Raw genomic sequence first — 10,905 nt, 5'->3', positions numbered from 1 at the left:
TTGTTGCAAATTTAGAGTTTAGCTTTTATTTTAGCAACAGGCTAACATTTTAACTAATTTAGTTTACTAAGGAATTATAGGCTATTTTGGAATTTAGCACGTTTTTAAGCAATGAGCTAGCCTTTTTAGCTAATTTGGCATCCACTAAAGATTTTTGGGCTAATTTGGAGTTTAGCTCATATTTAAGCAACACAATATTGGCATGTATTAGGAATTTTTAAGCAATTTTACTACAATTTTTTCAGAGATTTAGGTAAACTTCAGTGCTCTTTTATGGTTTTTCAGCAAAATTTCCAGTTGAAAATGTAACATTTGTACATAGCTTTGGGATTTTCAGCAAATCCCTTCAGCAACTACAGCAAATTGCATCAACATTTTCAGTAAAAAGCTTCAGCATCTCTCAGAATTATCACTGGGAATGCAGCTTTTCCAGTTTTAACAGTTGCATGACTCCAAAATTGCTGTTCCATGTAGATCCTATGTGATATTATTTATTTTTTAAATGTTTCATTTAGCAAAAGCAAAAACATAGTATAAATATAACAAAGCTAATGAAAAAGAATAAAAGGGTTAAAAACGGAATGGAAAGAGGTGAAAGTGTTTTCCTTTGTACATCTGTTGTATACATTTTAGTGTTTGTTACTGGATTTACCATTTAATTAAACATCAAAGCACATTACATATTATATGATTTCCACAAATTATATAAAAAAGAAACTTAAAACCCAAAGATATTTTGTTCTTTTACAAGAAGTGCATGATACATAAAACACTGACACACTAATGCAGAAGTCTTCAGCTTTTGTTGCTAAAAGAGCCATTTGGTCCAGTTTCTTACAGACCAAAACCTTTCATCATTTTAGAAAAATACTCAGTTTATGTTTTTTAAAGCCATTAGAAAATTCATTTATAAAATGTATCACATACTTACAATAATTGAATAGTAACAGTTTTAAATGTTTATATATATAACAATTTTAAATTCAACTTTTGACAGCAGCACAGACAAATTCCTTTCAAAATAAAAAATACCCTGTATCAAATAATATACTCCTGCTGCTGCACCAGATCTACCTGAATTAATGGTGCAAGAAAGTCAAACATGTCGTTTTCTTTCACTATAACTTAAATGTGCATTCTTTCTTTTTCTTCTTTTCCTATTTAACGTAAACATGACAACATTGCCGAAGAATAAAAAAAATGTTTGCATGTAAATTCAATTATATTTATTATCTATTATCTATTTATTTTCATTTTTTACAAATTTTTCTTTAGAACCAAGAGTGACAATGACGCAGGTCCGGAGTCTCTGTACTAATGGCATTATGACCATTGATATGTAATTAGTTAGAATTCTTCAAAGAATGGAGAACACAATTGATCATATGCTAACAATATTGGAATTGTTCTATTATATTTTTTTATGCTTCTTCTATGAAACAGAGGATGGAGTGATCAGCGTGCAGTCAGCCCTGTATGGACGTGCAAACAAAGTCATCTGCAGTGAAGGCAGACCTCCACAGCAAACCAGTAACACAGGATGCTCTCAAAGTGGAACTAGGAATTTTGTCAAAACCAGGTAGGAAGTTAGAGTTTACTAACCGAGTCAGTGAAAAGGCCGTGTCTCGGATGGGAGAAGACTCTCTGTTTCCATATGCATGAGGGCTTAACACTCAATTTTCACACCCGTCCAACTTGTATAGACATTAAAATGGACTTCCTGTTTTGTTTTGTATTATTTAACCAGAAATCTGGTTAATTGAAGGAGGCCTAAAGGAGATAATAATGTAACTAGTTTTTCAGTTAACATTTTTCAAATATGAAATATCAATAATTACAATTGATCTGCTTCATTAACTTATGATGTACTGAGGAAACACAAACCTTTTACAGGGTTTGTTGGGTTAAGTTGATATATGTTTACGGTTTAGGGTGAATGGTCTGACCTCCACAGATATTTTAATTATTGATTCATTCATTCACTTTTATTGTATTGTATTGTATTGTATTGTATTGTATTGTATTGTATTTATGTATTAATTATTAATTTATTTATTTATTCATTTATTTATTTATTCATTCTATTTAATTTTATGGTATTTTATTTATTTATGATTATTTGTATTAATTAATTTGTTCGTTTATTTAACTTAACTTAAATTAAGTTAGAGCAATACTTTTTAATTAATGTTTTAGCATATCTACAACAAATAGTAAATGTCCCAGAATTAGTACAAAGGCTAAATGACATCAGTTTTCCTAAGGCAGATAAAAAAGAAAAAAGATGTTCAGACATTGAAACATAGAGGGAAACGCAGACGACAAACAAAGGTAAAGGCTCAATACAAAATACAACAGTCCAGAGTGGATTTGACCACAAAACTTGAGCATTTACATGAAAAACACTTTTAAAAACTCTGGAATCAATGCACCTAAATAAACTTTAAATAAGTCTAGCTTATTTTTAATCACTGCTTTAAAGCTTTTTAAAATCTTGTAAAATTTCTATTTTTCACTGAATTTTTAGGTTAATTTTTTTATTTATTTTGTTTTTTCCTCAGGTGCAACGGAAAGAAAATGTGTGAGATCAGCACGAATGATGTTAACTCTCCTGATCCCTGCACAGGAACTTACAAATATCTGCAGACCAACTTCACCTGTTTGCCTGCCAGTAAGTCACAAGTCTGCAAGACAAAATAAAAAGTAAAGTACTTAACTTTGATCTGATGATTTTGTTATGTTCTTAATAGTTCACCTCATTGTTTGCGAGAACTCTTATGCACATCTGTACTGCGGTAAGCAAACTTCTGCTTTGTCATCTTCATGAGTGTTTAATTGCAGTGTCACTTCCTTTGTGGTAATTGAATCATTGCTTCCATCAGATCGAGGGCAGGTCATATCTGTCTTTGGTGCTGACTATGGACGTCAGGATAAGGCCGTCTGCTATGCCAGCCGGCCCCCCTCTCAGGTTGAAAACGTCTACTGCTCCAACCCCACCCAGATAGTGGCTCAAAGGTGAGGGTGAGAGAGGAGTTCTGCAGAAAACGCTCTGCTAAATCTTGTTATAATGTTCTCGTCACATTAGAGAATGGATTATGGGAGTAAATAAAAACAAACACCACAACAATCTACTGTGCATTAAAAAATGCAGAAGAATGAGGAAGTTAAGATGAAAGAACAGTAAATAATTATTTAAGAGTAAAATACTTTTTTGTAATTACAGGGGAAATGTAATTTTTTAATTAAAAATACAAACAAATGAAAAATAATCACAAATTAAAGCTGCGAGCAGCATTGGATGACCCGCCCTCGCTGCCCGCCCATACACACCATCGCCGCCCTCGCTGCCTGCCTCTATGCGTCATTAATGCACCTCGACCTCCTTTGCTATGCGCCCACAATGTGCCCCTGAGCCCCCCTACCCTTCTTTTTCTGTAAAGCAGGTGTGAGATGTAAGAGACAAATTGATGGAAAAAACATTTTTTTCAAAATGGCGGCTTTTCTGTTGGCTTCATCTCCATAGCAACCTTTTTTTTTTGTACCTGAGGTCGCTGAACAGACTTATGTAAGTTTCATATGAATCGGCAAAAGTACATTTTTGGATTTCCTTAGCAACTGAGGTTATTTTCTAACCACGCCCACATTCCTTATATGTTCATATCCTTTGTTATGATAATTGTTGCAGCTTCAGCCTGAGATCAACATATTCAATTTTCATAGTAATCCAATAAAATATGTGCCTGTATTAAGAGTGCGCCACTTTTGCTAGCTCACCACTTGCACCTTGTTTAAAATCAAAAACTTCTAATACCCACATTTTTTTTTTTTGCCAATTCCTTCTCAATAAAGCCCGAGAAGTGAGGAAACGATTGATAAAAATCCCTGGGAGGAGTTTTTATTTGTATCTGGTAATAAAACTTTTTTTTTTTTCAAGATGGCAGCCCCTTTTCGAGGTCAAAGATCAATAAAACTTCTGGGTTGTTTGTAGACTCCAACTGTCGACATGTTTGGGAGGTTTTTGAAAACTGAACGAACAAAAGTATTGTTTTCCCATATCGTGGAAAAACGTGAAAATCACCAAATCTCAGATTTGGACACAAAATGGCCACTGGGCCGTAGGTCATGTGGCCATCCCATAATAATTTCACAAGTCCCTGGGGTTATCCCTGACATGTTTGTTTTGGTTTCGTTTGGTGAGTTTTCAAGTATGTGTAGGGGTCAAATTTTTGCTCTAAGTGGCAGATAGATAATAAACAATGCAGAAACAATATTCAACTTTTTTGTGGTTAGGACTGTCTTTTTGTGTATTTTGTGTTTTGCTACACATTGCTCATGTCTGTTTGGGTAATTCCTTTCTTCTGAGGTCTTTTTACATTTTTTCACTCTTTCTATAAACAATACGCTCCATGCACTCAGTGCCATGATAAACTTAACCCATTAAGTACCAAACCTCTGAAATGAATGTTTAATAATGGATTTTAAGATAGCTTTTAAATCATGTTAAATATACAGTGACATATATTTTCTTGTTATCAAAGGCCACGCTCTGATAAAATACTGTACAAATATGTGAAACGAGTAAAAAGGACCACATCTGTCTCACTTTTACCCTTTTATATCCACAGTTGTGATGGGAAAAACAGCTGCAGCATCAGAGTAAGCAACTCTGTGTTTGGAGATCCCTGTGTGGGCACATACAAGTACCTCCAGTTGTCTTATGTTTGTGAATGTAAGTAATTATCAACTCATTTCAACAAATCATTTAGTTTTTTTAATTCACAGAAGTTTTTGCTGCAACAAATAATTAAGTACTTACAGTGGGGTAAAAAATATTTTGTGAGCCACCAATTGTGCCGGTTGATCCCTCTGCTGGGATCCACCATGGCCATGACTGGACTCATATATCTTGTTGAAACATACATATAACCACAATTTTATATGGGAAAAAAATGACTCATTTTATTTGTGTGTACATAATTCTTGATTTGTAACTCATACAATACATTTTGTGTTTAACTGTGTGTACTTGTAATTTTTGTTCATCTTTTAACTCTGGGAGAACTTGCACAATTGGTGGCTGACTGAATACTTTTGTCCCTCACTGTACTTTAAAGAATAATTTCTGTGACTTTTACTCTTCAGAAACTCTTATTCTTTAGGATTCCTTTAGAGTATGGATGTCATAAGTTGCGTATGAAAATGTGCAAATTGGATTTGTGATCATATTTTTGCCTAAGAGAAACACGACAATTAAGAAAAAGTCATTTTTATCAAAAATAATTTTGGACATATTTCACAAAACTGCATTTTTTCAAATTAGATGAGTCCCACGTTTAGCTTAGAACGCCACAACAGCTCCCAGAACATCACACAGCTCATCAACAATTGAGCGTGTCATGCAGAATTGTTGGATCTACAGCTTCTCTGTAAAATCATCAACCACAATTTCTCAAAATCTCTTCATCTGTAGCCACTCCCATGTAGCTCGACGCTCCATGGCCTGAATAAGTCGCCAACATCTCCTTTGATAGATGATGATGAGGGCCAAAGCCGTGGCAGAAATGTAAATGTATCTGTTATATAACAAAGTATTGTTCACATCCATGTTTTTGAATGACTCATCGTCTGAGTTAGTTTGTGTTGATAATTATGATTTAATGGAAACAGTGGAATTGTGAAATTGTGTTTTTTTTTTACATTTCTATAGTTTCAATGAAGTTTTGCATATATGTGTAATGGAAACACAACTATTTTTATGCACTAGTAAAGTTAAACATTTTTATTTCCTCTTGTTTTGCAGATCCCACCTTTGGATGATGCTGGTCCTCCTATTCTATCCTTCCATGTTACAACCATTGATTTGGTGGAAGATTTATTTCACATTTTAAAAGTTCAAGTTCAAGTTTCAAATAATAAAAGTATTCCTTTAAAAATGAGAGTTTTCACTTAGTTTCCTAGTTTGTCAATTTTTCTTCCATGTTTTTTATAAAGCAAAGTAAAATGCTGCAATAAGTAAATGCTGGAAATTTTTGTTTAATTATTCAAAGATCAATTTGAGCCTAAAATACAAGATTTTATGTCGAAAAATCTTTCTAAGCAAGAAAGTCTATCAGACAAAAGTGCACAAAATGTTTTAGAACATATCATGTTGTGGACTTCAGATTAGTTTTATAGCTTTAGATTTTTTTCCTGCTTTTCATAGAAACATTTACCAAATTAATAATAAGCCATTGTAAAAAGTCACAAAATGTAACTGGAACTAGCATTAGACGATCCATTATATGAACTTTTTCTTCTCATGTCATTTTCAGGATTGTTTAAATGGAGCATATAATATGAATAGAGAGAATAAATGTTGTTTCAACAGTTTCTGCAAACAGATGGGCAGACTTCAGTGGCCCTCTGCAGAGTCAATAAACTCTTTGTAACTCCTCTCTTGAACTATGTGTCCCAGGTATCTTGTCTCCACGCACTATCCAGATCAAAAAGAACTAACTGTGTTACATCATTTGGATGTCACAAAGAAGTTTATGTTTTCTTACTGCAGCACAAATGTGCTTCGTTGTTTTCACAGGTAATGACGTGAACTGTCAAAAAAAGTCAACATCCAATATTTTATTAGATTTCACTGAGGATGATGTGCAACTCGGTCTATTTTTTTTAAACTGAGACATACCTGCTGGTAAACAGTTAAAGTTAGTCTGTAAATATTTGTAGTTCCCACACAGGGATCAGAAGTGCGAATATCACTCATGTCGATCTCACACATTTTCTTCAAGTCACAGCTGAGATGATAATAAAAGCATGAAAGGGCAAAATAACAAAGATAATTCTGGAGTTAACAACTGCTCACTGACAAGTCTTAGGTTTAAAAAATAAAGACTGTTCAGAAGAAGTAGAAGTTGTACCTGCTTCTGATGAAATCTTCAACCCCACTCAGAGAGCATGTTGTGTCAGAGAGCTGCGATGACGGCCTGCCTTGACCTCAGGTGTCCATGTCCGCATGCCCATAGAGGGCTGACTGTACACTGATCACACCGCTTGCTGTTCCACAAAAGAGGATAACTTTCAGAATCAGGTTTACAGCAAATATTTGACATACTTTTGGTAAATTAAGAGCAGCACAAAGCAAATCTGTTAGAGAAAATGGAACTCCAATTTTTGCTGTTAAAATGCAACTTTTCATATAAAAATATTAGTCTCACCACATTGCAACATGTGGGTGCTTCCAATCTCACAGGTTATTGCTGTTTCTGCAGATACTGCTGAAAATTGACAGATATTTTAGGTGAGGAAAAACGTGTTTGTGGGTTGTAGAATTTCATTCAACCATCTTCTGATATTTACCTCATGCGATAAACAAACAGAGATCTGCAAACACTGAAAAACATGAATGGAATTTTCTTGTCATTTCGTTTTACCCAACATAAGTATTTTTTACTGTAAAGTTATGTAATTGAAGTTAAGATCATTCTTAATTGTTGTAAGCTTTACAAATATATTTTTTTTCCCCCTAAAACAAATGAGCTTCACCGTATTTATGATCAAACTCAACTAAAGCAGGAGCCGGGGAAGACCCTGTATGAATGACAACACTTGTTTTAGCGAAAAATCATTGTTCCACTTACACATTGTGGTGGCGTGTCTAAAGTGTAGCATAACTTCTGAAAATCCAGGCTGATGGTGCTGAAATCAGAAAAGCTCTTCTATTTATAGAGCTGTGTTATTAAGACAGATAAGACAAAGAGATATATCTCAAGTCGAAGAGCTAAAGATAAATGTTGAAAATTAAGACAGGATTTTTACTGAAAACTGTACTGCTGACAAAAGATAATTAGTGACGAATCTCTTCTGAGATCATCTGTTCCTCTTGGAAGGTTTAATGTGTCCACCACTTTCAAAGTTGCTTATAGGCTGTAATTGTGATGTGTAAAACTGCTCTTTCTTTATCTTCTGGGTACCTCATCAGTTAAGTGCACCACAAAGATGAAGTACAGAGCAAGATTTGTTCATTAGCTTTTTCCTCTTACGTAATATTAATCATTTAAGAGTTTAGGAAAACAAAGATATATATATATATATATAGGAATTGATTAAAAATAACTAATTAATCGCAAATCTGGAAAAGATTTATTGCGATTAATCACAGTTAAAAACATTTTTTAGTTACACTTATCTGTAAGTAATAGCAATATGAAATCACATGCAAAATTGTACATTTAGAACACTTTTTGAAATCCTTTTCTAACCTAAAGGGCCTAAAGCAATTTTTGTCTACTTTTGAATTTACCTGTGTATACTGAATTTGAAAGACTACCTGCTTTCTTAATTTGGATCATTTTAATCAGCAAAACCTCACCTATGTGACACTAGCTTTATTTTGTCACTTTTCCATGTTGTATTTGTAAGAGTCTTGTTATAGTTTTAACATAAGGGAGAAAGAAAATTGTTGACAAAAAAAACATGCTTGAAATTGTTTGGGAAAATAATAATTGGTTTTATTCATAATTGTTATTAAATGGGAAAGAGAAAATTATTTATCTATTCATTTTCTGAGAATAGGCACTGACATATTTATTGATTGATATGTGATCAACTACTCTGGTCTTGATGTTAAAACATCCATATTACAATTATAACATATTCAGTGCTAAAATTTACGTCATTTTCAATAATTACCTTAATTTTTCGTTGTTCCTTCAAATATTTCGTTTTGAGAGTTATATTCATGTTTCGATTGATTTTGTCTGAGTTCGAATAGGGGATATATGCTGCTACTTGATTTGACTGATGCATCATCATGTCTTGTGTCATTACATCACTTTTTCTCATTTCAGGTAAAACACTTGTAAACTTTTATATATTATGCACGCTTACTGGTCTGTGTTTTAGACTATAAATACAAATGTTTCTAAGCAACTGTATTACCTTTAGTTAAATGTTGCTAATTGCAAGTTTTCCTTGCTAGCTGAGCCACGTTGCACTGACTAGTTTGTTTTAGCCATAGCTGTTGTGAAACACTCGCCTCTGTCTTCAGAAGCCTTGGAGACACTTGGTCAGGAGCAGAATCTTTGCTGATATGGAGTCTATCAGTACTCACCTGGTCAACACTGATGCGTGGGGCTTGGGAGGGTATAACTGTGTTGGAAACAAAGTAATCAGCAGATGAGAAGAAAAATGATGAATAATAGGTTGATGAGAATGGTCGGGAGAGGTGGACGCTAACTGTTGACAACTGCTGGCTTTGAGAAAGGGGCTTAAACAACTGAAAACATTGTACTCAGATGGTGGTTCACTTTCGGCTTATCCCTTTCGGGGTCGCCACAGCGTAACAGCACCCACTGTTTCGCATCAGTGATTTGGCAGAGTTTTTATACTGGATGCCCTTCCCGACACAGCCCTGTGCTTGAGGGGCACAGGGACCCAGTTAGGCAGCAGCATCAAGGGTCTTGCTTAAGGACCCAATCTGGGTGGGGAAAACCCTGGGAATCGAACCCAGGTCCTGCGTGTCAGCCCTTCACCTAGCCCTCTGAGCCTCTGAGCCACCCAGCCGCTCATAAAACAATGTACTCAGATTCATTCATTCATCTTCTTGGCAGCTTCTTTCCTTGCGGGGTCGCGGGGTGCCGGAGCCTATCCCGGCTACTGATGGGCGAAGGCGGGGTACACCCTGGACAGGTCGCCAGTCCGTCGCAGGGCAATGTACTCAGATGATACCACAAAATGTGTTTCCACTGTAGACAATTACAGCGAATAGTTGCTTCCTCCCTTTGTGTAGTTCTTTTCTTGAGTTGATTCCCCTGAGATCCTGACAGATGAGCAAACGTCATATCAAACCTGTTTAAACATGTTTACCAGCTGAGCAGGAAACCAAGAGTTTAAAAAAAATGCCAGTCATCCACAAACAGAAGGCCCTACGGAAATGTTTAATCAACCTTTAAAACAGATACAAAAGAAATGTAGAAATCCAGCAGCAAATAATTTGGACCAGTGGTCGCCTTTTTTTTTTTTCGCTTACAAGGAGGTACATAATGCTCAACTGGGTTTTGCCGTTTTGAACTGCTTCATGGACATGAAGTGAGAGGCCCTTTGCCAGTGTCATGGTGGGTGAAAATGAAGAGCACTTATTTAACCTGCCTTGATATGTTGTTCTTAAGTACTAACACAACAACTGAGCTTTCACTAAGTGACTTTTGAAAATCTTTAAAGATGTTCAGATGCTGCCTCACATTCTTTGTCCATTGGATGTTGTTTGGACACCTGGTTCCAATCATATCTGCAAGAGGAACTACCCTGGTAGAGAATGAGGGACAAAGCATGAATAAAACCCTGCTATGCCTAAATATGACCTGGTTTGTTCTGGATTTTTTTTCTGGTTTGTGGTAATGAACAAGAAAAAATGTCAGAGATTTCCAAAGACATATCCCAAATAATGAGTATCAGATTTGGCAAAGGCACTCCTTGATGGTCAGGTCAACAGGCTGCAGATGCTCCAAAACACATTCCAGATGCTTAATGTTCCTTTCAAGTATCACTGTAAATATCCTCTGAGATGTCATAAAGTATCTCAAGTCTCTAAAACATTACAGGAGGACCATGAATTTATAAGGGCATGACAGTAAACTGAAATAGACTGACTGTTGTCTGGATAGCAGTCACTTGCCTTGATCATTTGGTAAGTGGCACTTGCCAGTTCCCTTTGCAGAGATTCATACTCATAAAATATTTTGCTATTCCCAGGTGTTCCACTAGGTCATGAATTTGGGGTCAACTCAAATCATAACTTGAGTTTGCTTTCAAATCCTTGAAATATATTCAGAACCTCGTGCTTCAATCCCATTTTGGAACCAGGACCACTGGGTGACACATTTACTCTTTGAGGGCTCTATAATTTTGAGGGACAAC

The 10,905-nt window shown here is 35.3% G+C and overlaps 1 protein-coding gene and 1 pseudogene across 1 annotated transcript in view; one reads left to right on the top strand and one right to left on the bottom strand.

The window, feature by feature from the left end:
- Nucleotides 1-5,833, top strand: part of LOC112159802 (rhamnose-binding lectin) — a 22,226-nt gene extending 16,393 nt beyond the window's left edge. The window contains exons 16-21 of the mRNA XM_024294104.2: nucleotides 1,444-1,579; nucleotides 2,562-2,671; nucleotides 2,751-2,795; nucleotides 2,883-3,015; nucleotides 4,626-4,729; nucleotides 5,801-5,833. Of these exons, the coding sequence (XP_024149872.1) occupies nucleotides 1,444-1,579; nucleotides 2,562-2,671; nucleotides 2,751-2,795; nucleotides 2,883-3,015; nucleotides 4,626-4,729; nucleotides 5,801-5,817 (545 nt within the window). The 3' untranslated portion in view covers nucleotides 5,818-5,833. The remainder of the gene's footprint in view (nucleotides 1-1,443; nucleotides 1,580-2,561; nucleotides 2,672-2,750; nucleotides 2,796-2,882; nucleotides 3,016-4,625; nucleotides 4,730-5,800) is intronic.
- A 259-nt stretch (nucleotides 5,834-6,092) lies between these two features.
- On the bottom strand, nucleotides 6,093-7,881 carry LOC118599010 (annotated as a pseudogene).
- Nucleotides 7,882-10,905: the final 3,024 nt, after the last annotated feature.

The sequence above is a fragment of the Oryzias melastigma genome, linkage group LG7, assembly GCF_002922805.2.
Source record: "Oryzias melastigma strain HK-1 linkage group LG7, ASM292280v2, whole genome shotgun sequence".
In the NCBI taxonomy this organism is placed as follows: Eukaryota; Metazoa; Chordata; class Actinopteri; order Beloniformes; family Adrianichthyidae; genus Oryzias; species Oryzias melastigma.
Note: the sequence above shows the minus strand (reverse complement) of the source record. Positions and strands in the feature narration are given on the sequence as shown.